We start from the raw sequence: 20174 nt of genomic DNA on the forward strand, positions 1-20174 counted from the left end.
TCTTCCCAAACACCTCATGAGAAATTTTCAGCCAAACACACTAAAAGCTGGAAATCAAGGTGCTGCCATCTTAGATGAACAGGCAAAAAGGGTCTCTCGTATACAAAGCACTGCAATATTTAGTGTTAATAACTTGGGTAAACTACAGGTAAATATTCAGCTATCAGTGAGGTCGGCACAGTACCCACCTCCGTAACAAGCAGCTACCTAACCCAGACAAACCACCTCAGACAAGAGTCAATAATATACACCCACGGTTGCCTCCCGCATATGAAGTTCCTTTCCATCACGTGGCAGATTACGAAAGCAGATCCAATCCAGACCTGGCAAAAGAGGCGGGGTGATGGAGTTTGGAAAACTGATTAGGAAGTTGACAAGAGCTTCTGTTTTAAGCCCTTAAGTGAAATATCTGTGGAGCCCAAACCTGTGTGGAACAGACTGAAATTTCAGCATTGATTTCTTGTTTCAAGACCACAGGTCGGGGGACCTCTGGACTTGAGGGGGGAATCTTCTGAAGGAACACAGCTCTCAGATGAGAGAGGGAGAGAGACAAACTAAAGAATGAAAGAAAAGAGGAGCCTAAAGGAGAAACTATGATGAGAAACATATTTAATATTCATTTTTTTTTCCAGAAAATAAATTAAATCTTGCTTATTAAGAGCAAACCAGCCAGACTAGAGCTGCTCAGACTAAATATTAACCTTTGAGTGCAGTTGTCTGTTCCTCAGGAACCAGCGTGTTTCTGAATGTAGCTAAGAGGCAAAATCTCATTCTTTTAAATAGGAGGCTTTCAGCTCCCAGAAATAGCTATGCAAGAGAGAGGGGAAGAAGTGTGAGCTGAGGGGAACAAGAGTGATTGAAGCCCAGAATCGATAGTTAATGCAACGAGGCTAGCAAACAAGCGAAGTAACTACTCTCTCCCCTCAATAGGTTGTGTCAGCACCTCAAGGGCCTAGAAATCTTGGCTGAGGTTTCCTGGCATCCCTCCCGTTGTCACAGCCTATCACAGCTGGGTGAGACTCCTCCAAATCGGACTGTAATGGCCTGCTGAGCAGTTTTACAGCACTCAGCCAGCCCAGCTTCAATAAGCCCCGATGCTGTAGCTCCATTCTACTGGTCTACCAGCAAACGGGTCTCACCACACCAAAGGCAAATGGATACTGGAATCTACAAGTGCAAACAGACAGTGACGAGGAGACAGAAAGGCATCTACAACCTTAAACTAGAGTGAAGCAGCTAAACCCAAGCCTCATGGGTCCAGCACAGCTAAACCTGATTAGCAGAATGCACCAGGCTCTGTCTACGACTGCAGATTAACTTTGCTTTATTCATATACACATCTCTCTCCCCAAATCAGAATTTGGCTTGCTAACATTGCTCTTGCATGCCTTTCTACTGGAGATGTAGGTATGTAGTGGATAAAGAGACTCAACTCTCCAGTGACGACTATCTCCAAGATGAGAAAGCCATCTCTATCATGTGTGCACTCACCCTGGGTCAGCATATTACACACCATGAGCTGGAAGTGACCGCCTCGTGGATGCAAGAGAAGTTCATCCTTTATTCTAATTCTAATTTGCCACAAGAGACATTTGTGCTCAACTGCTCCTGTCTATAAAGCTGAGCCCATAAAAGCAAATTTTGCAGATAGAAGTCAAATAATTCTTTCCATCTGCCAAGGTCAAACAGCAGAACAGTAATGTACCACACCTCCTAATACTAGTGCAAATCTTAACGAGATGCTGTAGAATCTACAGTACTCCTGACGCAGACCAGTACCTTCAACCAGCTGCCATCAGAAATCCTCTCTTGGGCATAATAATCAAAGAAACATGTAGTGTTGTTGTGGCTGTGTTGGTCCCAGGATATTAGAGAGAACATGGGGGAGGTAATATCTTTTATTGAACCAACGTCTGTTGGTGAAAGAGATAAGCTTGCAAGCTACACTGAGCTCTTCTTCAGATCTAGGACCTTTCCGAGAAAAGATACCACCTCACCCACCTTACCTCTCTAAAGAAACAGCCGTATATGTCTCCTGTGATAAACTAACATTGTCATAAACAGCAACACAGACACTACGAAAATGCATCTCAGAAACTATTCCATAAGCCCAGGTGCTCCCAAGAACAACAGAGGCTCACAGAAATCATGGTATTAACTACCCTCTCTCATAAAACCTAGATAACTGGTTCACCTAGTAGGCCAACATTTGAACAAGTGAGAGGATTGTAAGTGGCTTACTTTGCAATTTCTGGTTTCCAAGGTATGACATACATAAATGGTAATTTACATACCAATAGAGTCAGACTCCTTGCACTAACCAAGTCCAAAACAGGTAAAACAGCAGGCAGAAACAAACTAAGGTACCTCCAGGAACAGGATCTGCTCAAAGATGTCCGCTCTGGAACTTCCTCATTTCTAACAGGGCGTTATCACAGATAACCACATGTAAGTGCAAAACATTACATGGCGCAAGTGAGCAAGGAGGAGGTATGTAATGAAGCTGTTTCAATGAGGTGGTTTTATACTTTTCATTTCAAAAGATTTCTGAGAATGATGCTCTGTTGTCTTAACTGCTGAAAGGAGATTTCAGGATTCTATTTCCCACCACAGCAAAAGGATGCAACATCCCATTTCATTAGTGCAGACTGGGGACGCAGAAGGACTTTAGACACAGGTTGTCCTTTAAAAGCTCCAGTCAGTTCCCCATAGTGGCTTGGAAGAGAGTAGGTCAATGGCACAGGTTTTGGGAGAGAAATTTAAGAATTTATTTGTCCTGCGGAACCCAAATTACCATTCTGTTCATGCAGGCTTCGAGAAGGCCAGTCTGTAATAGATGTGTCAAAAGGAGAAAAGTGTCCAATAAAATAATGGACTTTCCTCTAAAAGATAGTATCTCAATGGGAGCCCAATCTATAGCTGAACACATTTTAGGGGCTGATCTGCTGTAGTTTCAGCCGCTACTGAATACTGCCCTTGGGAATGTCCCCTGTTATAACCCCAATCAACTTTAGAAATGGAGGCTGACACACTGAGGTGAATGGACCTGTTTTCTCTTCCTCAGGTGTTTCCTCGTGAGCAGCTTTTAATCAGTACTATGGCTGATCACACAAGCTAAGGATTTCTACTTAGTGTCTCCCACCTGATTTACATGTCTAAGGTGGCGCTGCTGTATTCACCTGGCTTCCATATCCCCCAGACTCACCAGCGTGGCTTAGGGAGAGAGCCTGCATATTAGGCATTTACATGGAAGATGCCTGTATAAGAAGGGAGCTTCCATCAGGCAGGCCCTGATCTTTCCCTTATTCGCCCCGCCCCGACCAGAGAAAATAATTCCAGAAGGAGCAGAAGAGGAATAGAAAGCAGATGTGCAGAAATATGCAAGGATGGTCATAGCCACGACAGACCTGAGAATATAATGAAGAGGAAATGTATATGCACATTAGTATAGAAACTGGCGAAAGTGTGGCAGGAACCGCAAGCATGCCCAGAAAGTGTCCAAATGCAGAGAGCAGAGGTGTAAGGAAACGTACAAGTGACTGAATGCCCAGAGCCCTTAGTGGGGAAGGAGGAACACTCACTAGCATGAACCTGCAGGCAGCACTTGGCACAGGATATCAGGAGGCTGGTTCCATCTTCTCCGATGTACGAGTTCGAAGGAAGGGGCTCTGTGTTTTCACCGCCTGAGGTAAAGCACATCTCAGGGATCAGAGGTTTTGTCTTCTGTCCACACTTTGAAAGCTGGAGCAAGGAGGAGCTCTCCCCTGTGGAGACCTGGACAGCCTCTTTATCCATCTGTAAGGACTTAAGGAGGAAAAGGAAACAGTGGTACACAGAGTCTCCATTTTGCCCATCCACCAGCTGTTCTAAAATTCAAAGAATATTGCCCTTGTGAAAAATCAATCCTCACTAGCTCATGCTGTTTGCAACCATGCAGCAAGTGCTCTTATCCCAACTCCTACCTCACATGACAAGAAACTTGTCGCTCCCTCCGTTCCAACAGGGTGTGCCCTGGGATTTGTCGTTTGGTTTGAAAACTCAGGGAAGCATTAGAACAATGAGCAGCGTTCACTATTTTTGCATTTATACTTTTACAAAATAAGATCAAATCCCCAAACGCTGCAGAAGACGACTATCTCAACAGAATAAGCAAGATCTCCCCTCCCCTTCGGCACCCTCTCCTGTTCTTTCTTCAGAAGGACATTTAAAGGTTTCTGGTAGTAAACCAGAGTTAAAAACAATAGATTAAACAGCCCAGCTGCACCCAAGTCTCCTCACAATCCATTATACAGCAGCATCATGCAGTCCTGGAGAGATACTTTATTTCCTGTCTGCAGAATAAGTCAGGGATTTTTTTTTTTTTTAAACACGCATGCCCCAAGTGAACACAGAACTGTGTCTGGCTCCATGTGCCCTATTTATGCAGGGACAAACTGGGGCAGAGTTGAGCAAATAACGTATCTAACAAATTTTGCCTTCCTGCTCATGAAATATCTGGAAGCAAATTGAAAATTCCTTAAAGCTGATGTTCAAATTCAGTGGATGATTTTTTTATTCTAATCTTACTTTTTGCTTGTGAATATTCAGAAGCTGGATACAGTGCTTAGATGCAAGTGGTAAGACGAATAGCATTGTATGTTTCTGTTCCCTGACTGGTGTGCTAGGATTTCTGGTGCGAAGATTTGCATGTGTGATTTTAAATACCAGTTTCCAAAACACTGCTTGAACACTAAGGGAAAGCAATGCACACAGATGTGAATGGGGCTAAAGCACATTTGAACAAAAATACTGCACTAATCATATATATTAAAAAAAAAAATTCACCCAGATCTGCTGGGACAGCAAGAGGCCCACTAGGATTTTTATTTCCAGTTTTTTTAAATAAAGGGAGAAGAGATTCAGTGCATCTCTGAAAAGTGATACCTTAGTGGAACTGGTTGCAAGAAAACAGAAGGCCATCAAACTAGTAACTGGGAGGTATAATGTTGGAACAAGCATATTTAAACTGATAAAAAACCCTCTTCTCCTTGTGATTCTGTTTCTACACCTATAGGGGGTGTGAGGGTAATTACACATGCCTGCATACAAATATATTCATACATATTTACACACACACACACACACACCTACCTACCTCTATTACTACAGGGCTACCTGTGCTACAAGGCTACCTCATGCTGAGTACTAATTCAATGCATACGCAAGTGTAGCAGCACTGTATGTATTAATGTCTGCTCCTGTAAATCACTACAGGACCCAAATGTGTCAGTGTGTTAAATCTCATTTTTTCCAATCCCCTTGAAATGTGCAGCTTTGGCGTTTAAACCAGGCACAGCTAAGTTATCAGCACGATGTAGGCAATGCACAGAAGAATTGACCCAGCTTGAGAGTTGAGAGGTTTTACGAATTTTGGAAGCCTCCCGCCCTGTGTGGTCTGGTTTATAATATACGTTTGATAGGTGGGGCAGGGTGAGATTTGGTTCCCAATGTTTTGCTTGGCAACGATTGCCAAGAAAATCTGCATCTTAAACCGAAGTTCCCAGAACTTTAAATCCCAGCAGCCTCTTACGGCAAGGGAGGAAAGCTGGATGTGCCCAGAAAACCTTTCTGGGTATTAGCTCCGATGTACTCAAATGATTAGAAAATTAAAACAAATTACACACCACAAAGATTTCCATATGCATCTCTCCTGTCTGCTGCCTTGTACAGTGCCTCCCACATTACACTAAGCCCAAGCTCCAATGCATTAATTTCTAAAACCGAGACCAACACCACTGCTCTTGCTTGCGTAACTGAAACGTTACAGCTGCCTGTATTAGCCTGGGAAAAGAGGGATGCTGTAGTGTATGTTCGCAATTCAGGAGCACTGAGGTTGGCCTCTCCTAGGTAGGGACAAAAGCACAGAAGGACCTGCTATTACTCTCCGTCAGCATTTTGTAAATCCGCCCTCAAATTTCAAACAACCTGGAGAGCGTAAAAACAGATCCAGGTAGAATCCTCTTTCAATCAGGCAGAGTGTCTCCGGGTACTTCTACGCTGCAAAACACAAAAGCCTGCAGCAGCAAGTCTCAGAGCCTGGGTCAACTGACTTAGGCTCATGCTATGGGGCTAAAAATAGTTATGTAGACATTCCCGCATGGGCAGGAGCTTAGGTCAGAAACCCAGCAAGGAGGGTTGTCTCAGAGGAATGTCTACATTGCTCTGCGAGTCCCTCAAGCCCAAGTCAGTTCACGCAGGCTCTGAGTCTCACTGTTGTGGGTTGGGTTTTTTGTTTTGTTTTGGGTTTTATTGCAGTATAGAGAGCACAAAGAGCAGAGACTGCTTTCTCTGTACGGACCCTACTCAGCTTGAGAAGTTGTCAAGCGCCGAGTGTTGGTTGACGAAGAGGAGAAAAGGCATGTGGTCCACCAGTTTTTAGGAGAAAGGCAAGTTTTGCACAGTCCTGGTGGCCTTGTGTAGACAACATTAATAATAATAATAATTTGCACTTATCGTGTTCCCCATCAGAGGATCTCAAAGAGCTTTGCACATCAGTTCTCACACCATCCCTCTGAGGTGGGCAGTATTCCCATTTGCAGATAAGGTAACTGAGGCAGAGAGATTAAGTGAGGTACTGAAGGTCACACAAGAATTCTGTGGCAGAGCTCAACACAAGACAATCTGAGGTTAACGGCATACTCCCTTGCCATGGAATTTCTGTTTTACTTAAGTAAAATTAAAAATTAATGCAAGGAAAGATGAAAAGCCAGTAGGCTTTTCCCACTGTCTGTGCTATTTCCAGATACATCTCTATGGCACACAAACCTGGGGCTCTGACTTATCAATTTACAATAAAAGCCTAGATCATCACACCGACGCCATGAAAACAAACCCACACTAATCTGACTAAAATACCCACTATGCAATACCCTTCACTGACCCACCCACCCATCTGCAGCAGTATCAGAAATTACCTGGTTATAAGGGTAGAAGAGGGTACAGACAGCACAGAAAGGCTCGCTCAGGGCAGCAGCTGCATTGAATTTTCGCTCAGCTGGGAAGTTATGTGCTTTATTCTTCCACTGCAGGGAAAGTAAAGACTTCAAAGCCTCTGGGTCACTCACATCCTCCTCCCCGGAAAATGGAAACGTTTCTAGAGCAAAATGAGCAATGGGAAGTGTCTTCAGTATGGACGAAATGCAGCAAGAGGGTGTAAAATAAACACTCCAGTGATACTTAGGAGAAGTTAAAGAACAAACACCATCAGTTAGTTCTTCTATAGCACTTTTCATCCATAGGTGCCAAAGCACTTTACAAAACCAGCTATCATTATTTCCATTTTACAGATGGGGAAACTGAAGCACAGAGGGAGAGTGACTGGGCCAAGCTCACATGACAGATCAGTGGGAGAGAAGAGAACCCAAGTTTCCTGACTCCCAGTCCCAGTGTCCATGCATTAGATCATGCAGCCTCCCCTAATTAAGCCATGTTCAAGGTGTGCAATACAGATCTATAATAATCCCCTGCCCTCCAGGCGGTAGTTTCATCTTTCAGGAAACTACATGATGATTCATTTGGTCAGGCCAGCTTCCAAGAGGGGTCTGAGCATCATCATCATCTGTGAGTGGCAACTCTGTTCTCAACTACCATCACAGGGTGCACTCCTTACCACCCTATAGATTTAAATCGGGCCCAAGAGGCAAGCTCGGTCTGGGTTCTACTCTACACTTTTCTGCAACTACTCCCCCAACCCCCTTTCATCGACTGCAATCTAATGAGAAACCTTCATCTACTTCTGGCACAGGTCTGACAGGCAGCTGTTTGTGCTGACTAGTTTCGGTCATTCTTTGCTTTCACAAACTTTTGACTGGGGCCCCAGCCATTCTGTGATGGTTTTAGCAGAAACATCCAGCTAATTTGCTTCTCCCACAACTCTAAACGTCTTCCCCATTCTTTTCTGGGTGCCAAAATCCCCATTTCTCCCCTACCTACTTGCCAAAGCCTTCCCATGACAACTTCTACACATTCAAGTACATGGGGCATGTGGAAAAACGATCAGAGGCAGAGTAAAATATTAATTTAACATTACAATTAATACAAGGCATAGTATACCGATTGTATTATTCATTTTCTGATTTAATTCAGTGGAGACCACCCTTTTAAAACAAAACTTCTGAATCTGCTACAAGATTTCCAGCCTGCTGCACACTGCAGGGCCACGGAACCAAGGGGTCCTGCAGTAAAGTCTAGGTCCCAGTTTGCTAAAGAGGACCTCAGCCTTTAACTGTCTCCCCACCTAATTCCATTCATTCTCTATGAGGATGAAGAAGAACACAGGTTCATGCCAGGAACACTACACCCATATGCAGTATTTTCCCTGGCTACGGATAGGTCTACACTATGAGCTAGGAGTGTGATTTCCCTGCTTGCGTAACATACATGCACTAGCTCTCATCAACCTAGCATGAGGTATAAATACCAGGGTAGCTGCAGTAGCACTGGTAGCGGAGGCACGGCTTAGTTATGCCAAATACATACCCACGAGCCAGTGCAAGTATGTGTACATGGGCAAGGGAATTACACCCTAGCTTGTAGTGTTGACATAGCCTAAGACTCCAAACTGCATTACTTGTGCTTAGAAGTGCAGCAAGGACAGCTGTGAACAGAAAGCTCTTCCGGGGAGCATAGAAACCGCCTTTGGACAGAAGTGTCAAATACAGCTTGACCATCTGAAAGTGATTTTCTAGGCAGGTGTTTTGAAGTCCTGATCTGCCAAGTGATGTAGCCATTTGAGTAAGATCAAAGAACTTGCCCTCCCGCCCTCCCTCCCGCTCCACTGCACCCACAGCCTGTCTCCAAACAGGAATTTCATCACTCATTGCCCAGATCATTCTCTCAAATTTCCCCATGATGTTTCCCCCCACCACATCTCCTGTAGCTAACAGGGTCTCACCCAGAAACTCAGAAAAACAAACTAGAGCTGGGTTTAGCGTTCAGCAACACTTCCTTCTGAGTGCATAGAGGCCTCCACCAATTAAGCAAAATGCAGAAGAATCTCATGCCATGATGTCCCATTAATGACCACCCCAACGATTCTTATGGGTTTGACAAGCCACTGGCTGGCTAAGCAAGTAGCCCCAGCATATCAGTATTCTGGACAGCCTTTTGCACTCACCCTCATCACTTGAGGCCTCCTGTTTAACCACAGACAATGGGGAGCGGGTTGGTGGTTTGCCCAGTGGGTGACGGCGACTTTTCTTTATCTCCATCTTCATTTTTAAAAAAGCAGATGTGGCCTGAAACAAAACAGAGCACGTTACGTGGGAATCCAAGAACTTAGGGGAGCAACAGATGCCAACTCAAGTTAATTCCCCAGGATAGGGCCTTTAACCCATACACAAAAATCATCATTGCCTTTGGGTAGGATCACCAAGGGCATCCCCACGGGTAATTTTGGTAGATTAGGCCAACACCCTCCCATAAGATCATGCCAGGTAAAGATAAATGACAACATTTTCCTCTACCCAGAACAGCCTCAAAGTCAGATGGAGTTTGCCAGTTTCACTAGCCTCTGAAAGGTCTGATCAGTCATGTAACATGCTGCCTGTATTTCAGCTGGAAACCTCAGGGTAAAAATTCTTCCCTTGAATGAAATTCTTATCTAACTCAGGGAGTTTCACAGTGCCCTTTACCACAATATCTAAGGCAAATGACGTCTGAAGGTACAGATCCTTGAAATCTACAAAGGAATGTTCTGCCCTTCTCCACTCCCTGGACAAGGTAGCTTTGCAAACACACACACACACACACACCATCATCTTCATGCTGGATGTAATGAAAGTGCTTTGTCAAAGAGTAAGGTCTTGCAGCGAGCCATTAAAGTGGTTACACTCCAGATGGGCGTGTTGTGACCCACTCCATTGAGAAGCTAGGGAGCTGCATTCTGCACAAACTGGGACATCTGCATTTTATCCACATCCAATCCAAGATGTACTGAGTTTCAGTCACCTAGTCTGGAAGTGACCAAGGCCTTGTCTACACTAGAGAAAAATGATAGATTGCAATGCCTTTTAATTGGTGGAAAGTGCCCTTGCATCCACACAAAAATTTACTTTAAGGGATTGTTTGCTGGGCATCAATGATAGTGTCGTGGAAAAAGTTACCCACGCATTGATTTTAGTTCACAGACTCAAGCCTGAGACCAGTTTATTGCAATACATACCAACGCGTTGGGGTAGCAGTCCGAAAACTACTACAGTTAGCACAGCACGCAGGCTGCCTTTATTCTGTCAAACCGCAAGCATATTACAAATAATAGATCATTTCTGTGAAATAAGAGTAGGGGTCTGTTTCTTTTTCCCCGGTAGCTTCCTCATTATTTACAAGAATTGGGTGCCTATTGGGTGGGGGGGTTTCTTGGTGGTTTTGGCATGGGTGGTACTTGGCATCAGTTGGGGTGCTGTTTTTCGTCAGGGTACATATTGTTTTCCGGGGGGGTAGCAAACTCAACTGATTGAGCATCCAAGTAGACCCATTCCACTGCAGCAGGTTTCTCACTGCTGTCCCCTAGTGCATCAGCCACTGCAAACCTGGCCTCTCTGGTCATCTTTCTGCATGCCACAGTTCAAGGATCAGCTTCACAAGAAACCACCTACCCATACATGTTGCATTGCCTGGAGTTTGATTACAAGTCATTTTCCAAGCAAGCGACTTCTGGAACAGTATTTCAACTCTAACTGATTGCAACTGTTGTTGTTGTTGTCATCGTCTTGTCCCACGGTAATAACAACAGGCCATGAAGTTCAAGAATGAATTCAACAACTTGCACAGGGTCATTTGGTAAGGGCTTGAGTCAAGGTGTCCAATCCAAAACATATTTCACTTTTCTTGCAATACTACACTCAACATTGTGAGCAGGTGTTAAAGCTGACATCTTGGTCCCATCTCCATTGATTTCCACTCATGCAGCGTAGTAAAGACCCTCCAGTAAAGACCATCCCATCACGATCATGGTACTGGGGTGTTCCCAGAGAAAATCCCTGACTAACAGGGCTCTGACAACCATATTCCCACTACAAAGTTGAGGAAGAGAGTTCAGAAATATGATGCCCTGGTGTTCTACTGCCTGGTCCCAGGAAAACCTTTACACTATCCCCTCTCAGTGAGGCAATCAGCATGCCCCTTTCCCAGCTGGGAACATATCACAGGAATGCCACTGTCTGTATGAGCTTGTCTGAGCAGCTAGCCACACTGGCATCAAGCCAGAACCCGTTGGCAGTGAAGGTCATACAGAGTAATGCTGGCATTGCCAGATTACAACTCTAGCTTCTAAACAGCTTAAAATCAAAGAACATGTTTGGGGAACATGCTTGGGGTTCGCATGGCTGCTACCATTAGCATTTGTGGCAGAGTAGATATAGCTACACAAGAACGTGAACATCCCCACCTCATTATACGCTCCTTTTTTCCCCTACGCTCCCACCTCTACTGTACCAACTCCTGCTATCATCTCCCAGCTCCTGCCAGATGCACCAGGCCAGGGGGAAATGGCAGGTTAAGTGGCAGAGCGATACCACGCGTCCACACCCAAAACAGAGGACAAGCAGCAAAAAATAAAACCAAATTAAAAAAAGGTACAAAGAGAGACCACAACGTAAGCAGCATAAAAACAGAAGCATTTTATTTCTCCAGCACAAACCACACAGGCTGCGGCCAAAGCATTTACATCCTATTGTATCTGCCAGCCCACTTGCCACCCAGCAGCATGCACTGGTGATCACAGTATCAACGGCTCTCTTTGGTGTAAGGCACATACATTAGAGCACAAGTTGGCCTGCTTTGAAATTCACAGCACAGGGGGTTAGCGATTCAAAGGCAGCATCATTGTCCTTAGTATGGCATTAAGAATGAAAGTGAAGTGCATTCCATGCTACACAGTAGTCAGAGGGGCAGGCACCACACGCAGATAATCACAGCTCCAGCAACTTGTCGATTTTAGCCCTGATCTTCCTCCAGTCTGCAGACACTATATCTGAGAAACGCTTATACAAAAGGTGTTTTAATCGGGCCACCGTATTGCATGGCAAAGCATATTTCCCTCTGCCCCCACGATAGCTAACAGTGCCTCGCCATTCCCTCAGCTTATCAGGGGGAACCATACGGGAAAATAAAGCTGCAGCGTATCTCTCCGGCTTGCCGCTAACTCTCTTGAATATTTCCCTTCGCTGCCTTTTGGGAATCCTCCTCAAGGTGATATCATCCAGGGGTAGGGCAGCCTGTAATAGGTTAAGGTTGTTACTGTATTTGTCATTGAAAAGTTACCCCCGCCTCCCCATCCGCCTCCCAAAACCGCATCGCAAAAACGCTCCTGGGTTACACAGCAGCCCAATACTGGGGGGCAACAGGCAATCTGCTCGCCATCTGGGACAGACTGTACAATTGATCGTACTTAACAACTGGAAGCAAGGGCGAGACAGACATCAACATTCTGTTGCATTGCAAGGCTTCTGTGAAGGGTTATTATGGTTAATGGCTCTCACCATTTTACCCTTGACAGTGGTTGACTACTGGCAGCTGTGACCAATAGACAAGCAATCCACCAACCTGGACGATGACACCAAACTAACACCACCCCAACCTAAGACAGAAAGCCGAAGACCAAGTACAATGGATCTGAACTGATGGGAGGTAGCAGAAAGTTTACCAGCTGCAAGGGAAAAAGTTGTGACTCATGGACCTTGCTCTGTTTCTCCAGCATATGATGAGCCTCACATGGACAGGTATATGAGGCAGAAATTTCTCTCCTGTAATTCCCTATCCTTCTCTCATCATTCGCAGATATGGGAATTTATAGAGAGGCATTCCAGGCTTATGGAAGGGATGTGTCCCTCCAGGACTTCTTGCTATAGGACTCCCTGTTCCTGCCCAATATTCTGCATTTTAAAACACTGAAAATATCCCATATCGGGAGGCTCCCTTCTTCCCACCTCATGATCCCAGCTGTATCAGAGACTTTTCACTCAAGACAAGGAGAACATTTGCGAACAGTATTACATACAACTAAGAAAAAAACTTGTCAGTTTACCTCACGAAGCATTTTAAGTTTGGATGTTTATATGTATTTGTCTTGGGGCATCAGATCTGCTCTAGTTAATACACGATTACATTTCAGAACATACATTAAGGCCATTTTAGAATGTATTTGTCTATGCAGCAATGCAATGGGAAGGTAATGTATATCACTAGCATAACAGATTTCCCTTCACTTAAAGACTTCAGTAACTCAGCCAGAGGTTATAGGCCTAATATAGGAATGGATGGGTGAGGTTCTGTGGTCTGCCATGTGCGGAAGGTTAGACTAGATGATCGTGATGGTCCCTTCTGGCCTTAAAATCTATGAGGCTATAAAAATAACATCCCCCATCTCCCCTGGGCGCACACACATTCCCTTCCTCATGATCTTCGTACAGCAAATGAATACAGAGGTCACAACATGCTGACAATGAAATGTAGTCCTTTGCCCTGTTTTCAGAATAGGTGCACAGAGCATCCCTGATCCAAGTAACCCTCCTGTTGGTGACTCTGCTAACGGTAACTCTTGCCTCCACATCTGCATGGCCTGATGCAAGTGTCTAGGACCGTATATTCCGGTCATCTTTAAATATCTTTCAGGTATATTGTGCAAAACACAGCAAGCAGCAGAGATAATAAGGAAGTTTGTCCGGACAGTTCTTGCAAGGTGGCCTTCAATCTATCACTGACTCCACTGATATCCTCCATTTCCTCAGGGTATAGTTGAGTCTTCCACTCCCTTGAGGATTTGTTTTCATAAACCAGGGAAGCACATATGCAGAATAACATTAGAGACAGCCATTTAACTAATGTCAATTCAACTGGGGGCGGGAACAGAGGTCTAATTTTTGTTTTTTGTGGAAAATGGCTGAGTTTGAGAATCACTTGCACCTTCCCAGGCCAGCCATCACAGATATGTATGAACTGACTACAATGATATACTGTGACCTGCTTCAAAAAGGAGTGCTACCTCTTCTTGTTAAAGCACTCTAGGGCTTTGCTGAGATAGCAATTGTGTTTCATCAAGCATTGGTACAACTGAGGAAATAATGGTTCAAAGCTTGCTATAGTGTCCTGCACACTGATCACATGCGTCTTGCAGGAAATGGTCACGTGCACCTCTGTCACAACAGTGCCTACCATGGACTTATGGACCCCAAACGGATTCCTAACTGACTGGTAGCTGATCGGGATAGCTAGCTTGCACACTGCTGTCACTGAGATCCTCCATCAGCCTGGAGAAAAAGCATTCTAGTGCTGTAATGTCAGGGTGAGCTCAGCACAGAGGCCCAGGAAAGTCTGTCTTCTTCCTGAAATTCTGAAGTCACTGCTGTACATCCTAGATCACAATCACATTCTGGTCCCACCACTTTGTGCTCGTGTACATGGCCCAAAGCATCTCTCCCCACCATTGGAAACTCATTCAGGAATAAATCAGAGAACTTGTACTCTGAAAGTCCAAGTTGACAGGTGACTTCAGGTACCATTCTTTTGGTCTCCCAACACTCAGCATGAGGTCTTGAAAAACAATCCACTGCATCTCAGCAGCTGCCTCGCGGTAGTTTTTCCTAAACTCTAGCATAAACCTTTCTTCATAGGTGCGGGACACACTTGAGAGTGTTTGTGCTAGCCTACATGTTCCAAAAACAGTTTGGCAATAATACCGGCAGCAAGGTAAATACAAGGGAATACCCCACAGCCAATTACTGGAGTGTCCCAAAGACTATGGGAGTTTAACCCCTCCCTCCCACAACCCTCCTAGGTCCTCAGTGGGATAACAAACGTTCCCAATATAGCACGATGACAGACAGCAGTGCTGGGAACTAAGATACATTCCTAGTGGGCGTGGCACCACAACCAGCACAGCAGCAAAATTGTAGGGGGCTTTAACTTGGTGCAGCATTGCCAATGTGGAAATACTCAAATGGGCAGCTGAACAACTGGCAATAAAACCAAGTATTGAAATACCACTGATTGGTTTCTCTAGTGTAGACAAGGCCTATGGCATTGTTCATTGTGGCAAGTTCCTCATCCGGGGAAAAGGAAAAAAAAAAAAAGGCAGTTTCCCCTAGCAAGCTGAAGGTGAAAGGTGGTGGCTTTTGTGCCACTGATAGTTCTAGACTCAGTATTGAGTCAAACAAGATCCCAGGGCTTAGCATCTCTTTGAAACACGGGGAGGAGGGGCAGAGGACAGAGTCTCAGCAAATTCTTAAAAACATTTCCCTCTTCCAACTAGCAGCACTATGGCCTTTTCCTAGATTTAGGTTCAACGCGCCACTTTCTACCACACAACAGGCCATTGCAAAGCTGAATCAAAGCCTTGCTGGGGTAAAGTTCTATAGAACCAATCCATTTTCCAGAGGATCTAGGTACATCAATTCTTGCAGCTATCCCACATGCAAGGGAAGTCCCTGTAAGTCTATGAGGTTCTGCACAAGATGCAAGTCCCTCATTGAAAAGCTTACACTCTAAAGGCACAAGTGGGGCATATATATTGCGTAGCTACACAAGAGAACAAGATACAATGCTGCACAACAGAACACTGTTTTGTTCCACTGTATAACATGGGGAATGGTCCTTAAGAGCTCAAATAGACAGAGCAGAGTCAGATTTGGGGAGGAAAAGTGGGAGAACCCACATGGCTGGAAGTAAGTCCTCCAAAGCAAAGTAAGTCCTCTCAACCTTTCCAAACTATTGTACCTTTCAGGAGTCTGATTTGTCCTATGTACCCCCAAGTTCCACCTCACTTAAGAGCTAGTTGCTTACAAAATCAGACTTAAAAATACAAGAAAGTGTTACAGCTCACTATTACTGAAAAATTGCTGACTCTCTCAGTTTTACCATCTAATTATAAAATGAATCAATTGGAATATAAATTAGCCTGCTGTAAAAGTAGGCAAATAGCTAGATGAGGTGATGTACACCTCCTGGTAGACCGCTGTGTAACCCTAGGGGTACATGTTGAGAACCACTGCTCCAAAGCATTACAGAACTCTAGCTCAGATCCCATGATGCACACTACTGTCCCACCAGTACTTTCCCTGCCCTGGAAGCAATATTTACTGGTCTTCTGATAATCAATGGTTACTTACATCAGCAGCAGGTGCTACAAAGCCCTCCTTCTGGCACATACCTGTAAGTCACTGACCTCAGTGGCAACATCTGCATTTTCTGCTTCTCCGCTCTCCTCCTCCTTCACAGTGAGCTCCAAAGGGACCACCTGCTCCCGCCAAACCTGGCCTTTTTGTGTGGCAAACTGCTCAAAGGCCTGCTGGCAGGATATGCGCTCCTTTTCAAAGACCACCTTTTTGGTCCGTGGAACCACATAAAGCATGGGAATGATGGGTCGGGGCTTAAAGTCATCGTCCTCGCTTGGCACCTCTGAGGGCAGGACGATGTTGAGGGGAGCGGAGGGTAAGCTCTTCTCCGCCGGGGCTGATGCTGGTGCGGCTACAGGAATCAGTGGCTGTGCTGCTGATGCCTCTTCCTCGGCCGGTTGCTGTTGGGGCTGTGGAGGAGGCGGTGGCAACAGCTGCTGCTGCAAAGGGGGCGGAGGGGGCTGCAGGTGATGACTGTGATGGTGGTGGTGCTGATGGTGAGGGTGCTTCTTCTTTCTCTCGCCTTTTACTTTGGGGGGACGGCCCTTTACCTTGCTGTCTCCTGTTAAAGAAATGGGCAAGAATCAACTTTACATGCTGAAATGTCAGGACATTCTTTTATTTCACCTTCCCCCATGTACAAAGGTACTGGATTAACAGGACAGGCAATAGAGACCCCATCATCTTTGGAACCGATGCAGCACGGGCACTGGCCACGCAGGATATATCATGCTGCCCCTCAGGTCTGACGCCAAAGGACTGGCTCTAGAAATCAGAAGCTCATTTTGTGCCTGTGTCCTATTCCGTCTTTGACCTGCCTGCTGAGACTGCCAATGTGAATGTCAACAGGGACAGACGACACCTGTCCACCAGAAACTGGACTGAGAGCTTCAAGGTTCACATGTATGTTGTAGTAACATAAGTGAGTTACACAATACCAGTCATCAGCCTAGGCAGAAATAGTGATGTCAAGCTAACTGGAATTCTGATCCTAGAAGCCAACTGGACTGGGTTACAGCACTGGAATAGAAGATTAAGCGAAGGCAAGTTCTACGTACTTCCCTCATTAGCTATTTCACATGGTTTCTCATTTGCCTTACTATTCATTGGGAGAAGTGATAGTTAGCAGAAGCCAAAGTACCAACGTCAGAAAATCCTTCCCACTTAAGGAAGTGTATGAATCATGACACTAAACATCTGAGCATCTCACTCACTTCTTGGAACCCTGACAAAACCTAAGCTTGAAAATATGGCCATTTGGCCCCCAAATCCCACAATTAAGTCACATGTAACTAGGCCTCTTTATTTTAGGATTCCGGTTTGATAGGGTCATAGTCCAGAGGTGGAAGGACAGTTCTGCCTTTGACAAACTCTGAGCAGAACAATATGTATTTGGAGGATCTCCATATCCCATTTCATGCCCCACCTCAAAACCATCCCCAATTACTGTTCCCTCCATGGAAAAGCATTGCTGGTATGTGAGTATTACTGTATATCCATTGCAGTCAACAACCCTGGGAAATGAAGCATCGAACCAAGCCACCAAAATCACTTTACTGCAAGGCTTCTAGCACAAGGTCCTTAGAAAGATGGCTTTAAACCATGAATCAAACAGCACTGAACCAGGTCTATTGCCAACACCATCTCAGTAGTGGCTACTGTTCTGGGCATTTTCAACGCTTGCTTTCATCTCTCCCTCCCGAGGCCCCGCCATTCATTTTATCTGCATACTGTCACATCTCTCTTACAAAGCAGTGACAGCACACAAATTCCTTGGGCAGATAGATGCCCCAATATTTTTCTACGGAGACGGGGACCACCCATAAAACAGAGACCTTCTCTCCTCTCTCCCAAACTTCCCTCCCAATATAACCCTGCAAAATGATTGGGCCAATTTGATTTCAGAGCATTCCAGAACAGCCATGATTAAAATGCCTCCTGGGCCTTGGTGAGCGTCTCTGGGTCAGGATGGAAGATGCCTTGACTGTTTCCCTTATTGCATCTGCAGTGAATTATGTTCCCCATGCTCACCCCTCCCAACATTTCATGAATAAAGTCATCAGTCCACTCAAAGGAAAGTAAATAATAGATGTTCCACAGACGATGCCAGCCCGCAATTTGTTTAATAAAAGATTGTTTTTCAACTACAGGGGCTAGGGCTGGATGACTCTCTTGCAAAAGGTCACTCTCCCTACTAACAGGATGGGGAGGGGAGGGAGAAAACCACAACCCAGAAGTGGGAGCAGAGAGAGAGAGAATGTTACCCTAATAATTAAGGTTACCGACCAACTCCCAAGCTCAGAATCTGCTATTAAAAAGAGTAGCAAAACCCACTGGCCAGGCTTAGCTCACTGCAGAAAATCAGATAAGCTGCCACTGAATAATGTGATACTCTGTAAAAATGATTAAACCCAGAGTAAGATGAAGCTGTAAGAATGCCTGCTGAAGTCTTTTAGGTGGACATCTAAATCTGGACACTTCCCAGGAGTGTGTGTTCTGAGAGTCTTATTTATACTAATTTATAAAACTGGCTACAAGGCCAGCCCAAATAGTTATTGTTGTATTTGTGTAAGTAGCACTTCAGATAAACTGGTTTGTAGTATCACAGAGAAAGCAATACTGAATTTCCTTAGAGAGAAGAACACATTGAATGAAAGTCAAATTGGATTTCTCCTCAGTCACACAAGAGCAGATCATATTTACTCTCTATACACTCAGAGAATTCTCTACCCAAGCAACAAAATGAAAGTCATTCACTGGCTTTGTTGACTTCTAAACAGGCTAATTTGATAGCAGCTGGTATCCAGGCCTATGTTTAAAAGTTTAAATGTTAAGAAGACAAAAGATGTAGTTTACAGGGATATCTGAAAGATACACCAGAATCCAGGAATAACAGTGAGATTTGAAGGGGGAAGTCTGTTAATCAGGAACACTTACAGATGTAGAAGGGGTCTTTATTTTTAAATCACTACCTTTTCATTACAATGGATTAGTGTAGGGACCCTGGGTAGCTATTCATTCACTGAAGATGGATCTAAATAGCACCGCAAGTAGACATGAAAATTTTAAAAATGCAATAGTAGTTTCATTTTTGGAGAGGGAGCTGGCTGGGGCAGAGGCAGATAGAAAATGTACGCCAATTTCAATGGAAATTGCAGATGCTCAATACTTCTGAAAAATCAGGCTACTTATCTAGGAGTCTAACTTTAGGCATCCACATTTGAAAACTCTGCAGAGTACTGACTTCATCTGCTACTAAGAAACAACTATAAGCCCAAATATCTGCACTGGCACAGAAGCCTGGAGACAGACATTAACAGCAGCAATTCAGGCCCAGCTGTAGTTGAATGCTTTTTAAGTTGTCGACAATACAATTTAAGGAACTATAAGATGGACGTGTCAATCTAGCAGCACAGCAATCACAGAACCACAATAGGAATTAGATATGTGAGAAACCTAGCAAGTCTTTCTCCACTGCATCCCTCTAATAATGCTGCATTGCTCCAGGAAGTGATTTCTAGTGTTTTGTCCAAATCATTTAAAGTGTTCCAAATGATAGGGCTTTCACCTGTCCACTCTGGAGACTATCCCACAGTGTGAGAGACTCTCTAGGAGTCATGGAGACTATTTCATTGTCTCTTCCCAGTAATAGTTTCATTTTCATTTTCTTATCTTCATTTCACTACTTCTTGGTGTGGACTCCACACCCTAAAACATTCCTCTCCATCCTTTACGTTTACACCCTTCAAATTATTTGTGGGGGAACCCAGCTGGATCTCAAACTTGCAAGCTAACAGAAGCTGGAAGTGATACAGGAGTAGCACACTCAACCCTAGGGGAAGGAAGCATCTTCCAGGAGCCATGTGTGGTCAAATGAAGCAGCAGTACTGACTCTCTATGGAGCAGGTGGTAGCTAGCATGACATTTGACTTTTAAAGAACAGTTTTCATTCTGACAGGGGTGCCTGTCCCAAAGGATGCTAGAAAGTGACCTGAAATACCTTGCTGGTCAACACTACCTTAACCC

The 20174-nt window shown here is 44.6% G+C and overlaps 1 protein-coding gene across 3 annotated transcripts in view; it reads right to left on the reverse strand.

The window, feature by feature from the left end:
- KDM4B (lysine demethylase 4B) overlaps positions 1–20174 on the reverse strand; it is a 160311-nt gene that overhangs the window by 15916 nt on the left and 124221 nt on the right. Inside the window, exons 11-14 of one of the 3 annotated variants that reach the window (XM_034755557.1) lie at positions 16184–16710; positions 9155–9275; positions 6954–7132; positions 3582–3804 (exon numbers count right to left, since the gene is read on the reverse strand). In XM_034755557.1, coding sequence (XP_034611448.1) covers positions 3582–3804; positions 6954–7132; positions 9155–9275; positions 16184–16710 — 1050 coding nt within the window. Of the gene's footprint in view, positions 1–3581; positions 6588–6953; positions 7133–9154; positions 9276–11637; positions 12255–16183; positions 16711–20174 lie in introns of those variants that run through there. The other 2 variants (XM_034755558.1, XM_034755559.1) reach the window with 2 other exon arrangements.

This window comes from Trachemys scripta, chromosome 22, assembly GCF_013100865.1.
Source record: "Trachemys scripta elegans isolate TJP31775 chromosome 22, CAS_Tse_1.0, whole genome shotgun sequence".
Classification (NCBI taxonomy): Eukaryota; Metazoa; Chordata; order Testudines; family Emydidae; genus Trachemys; species Trachemys scripta.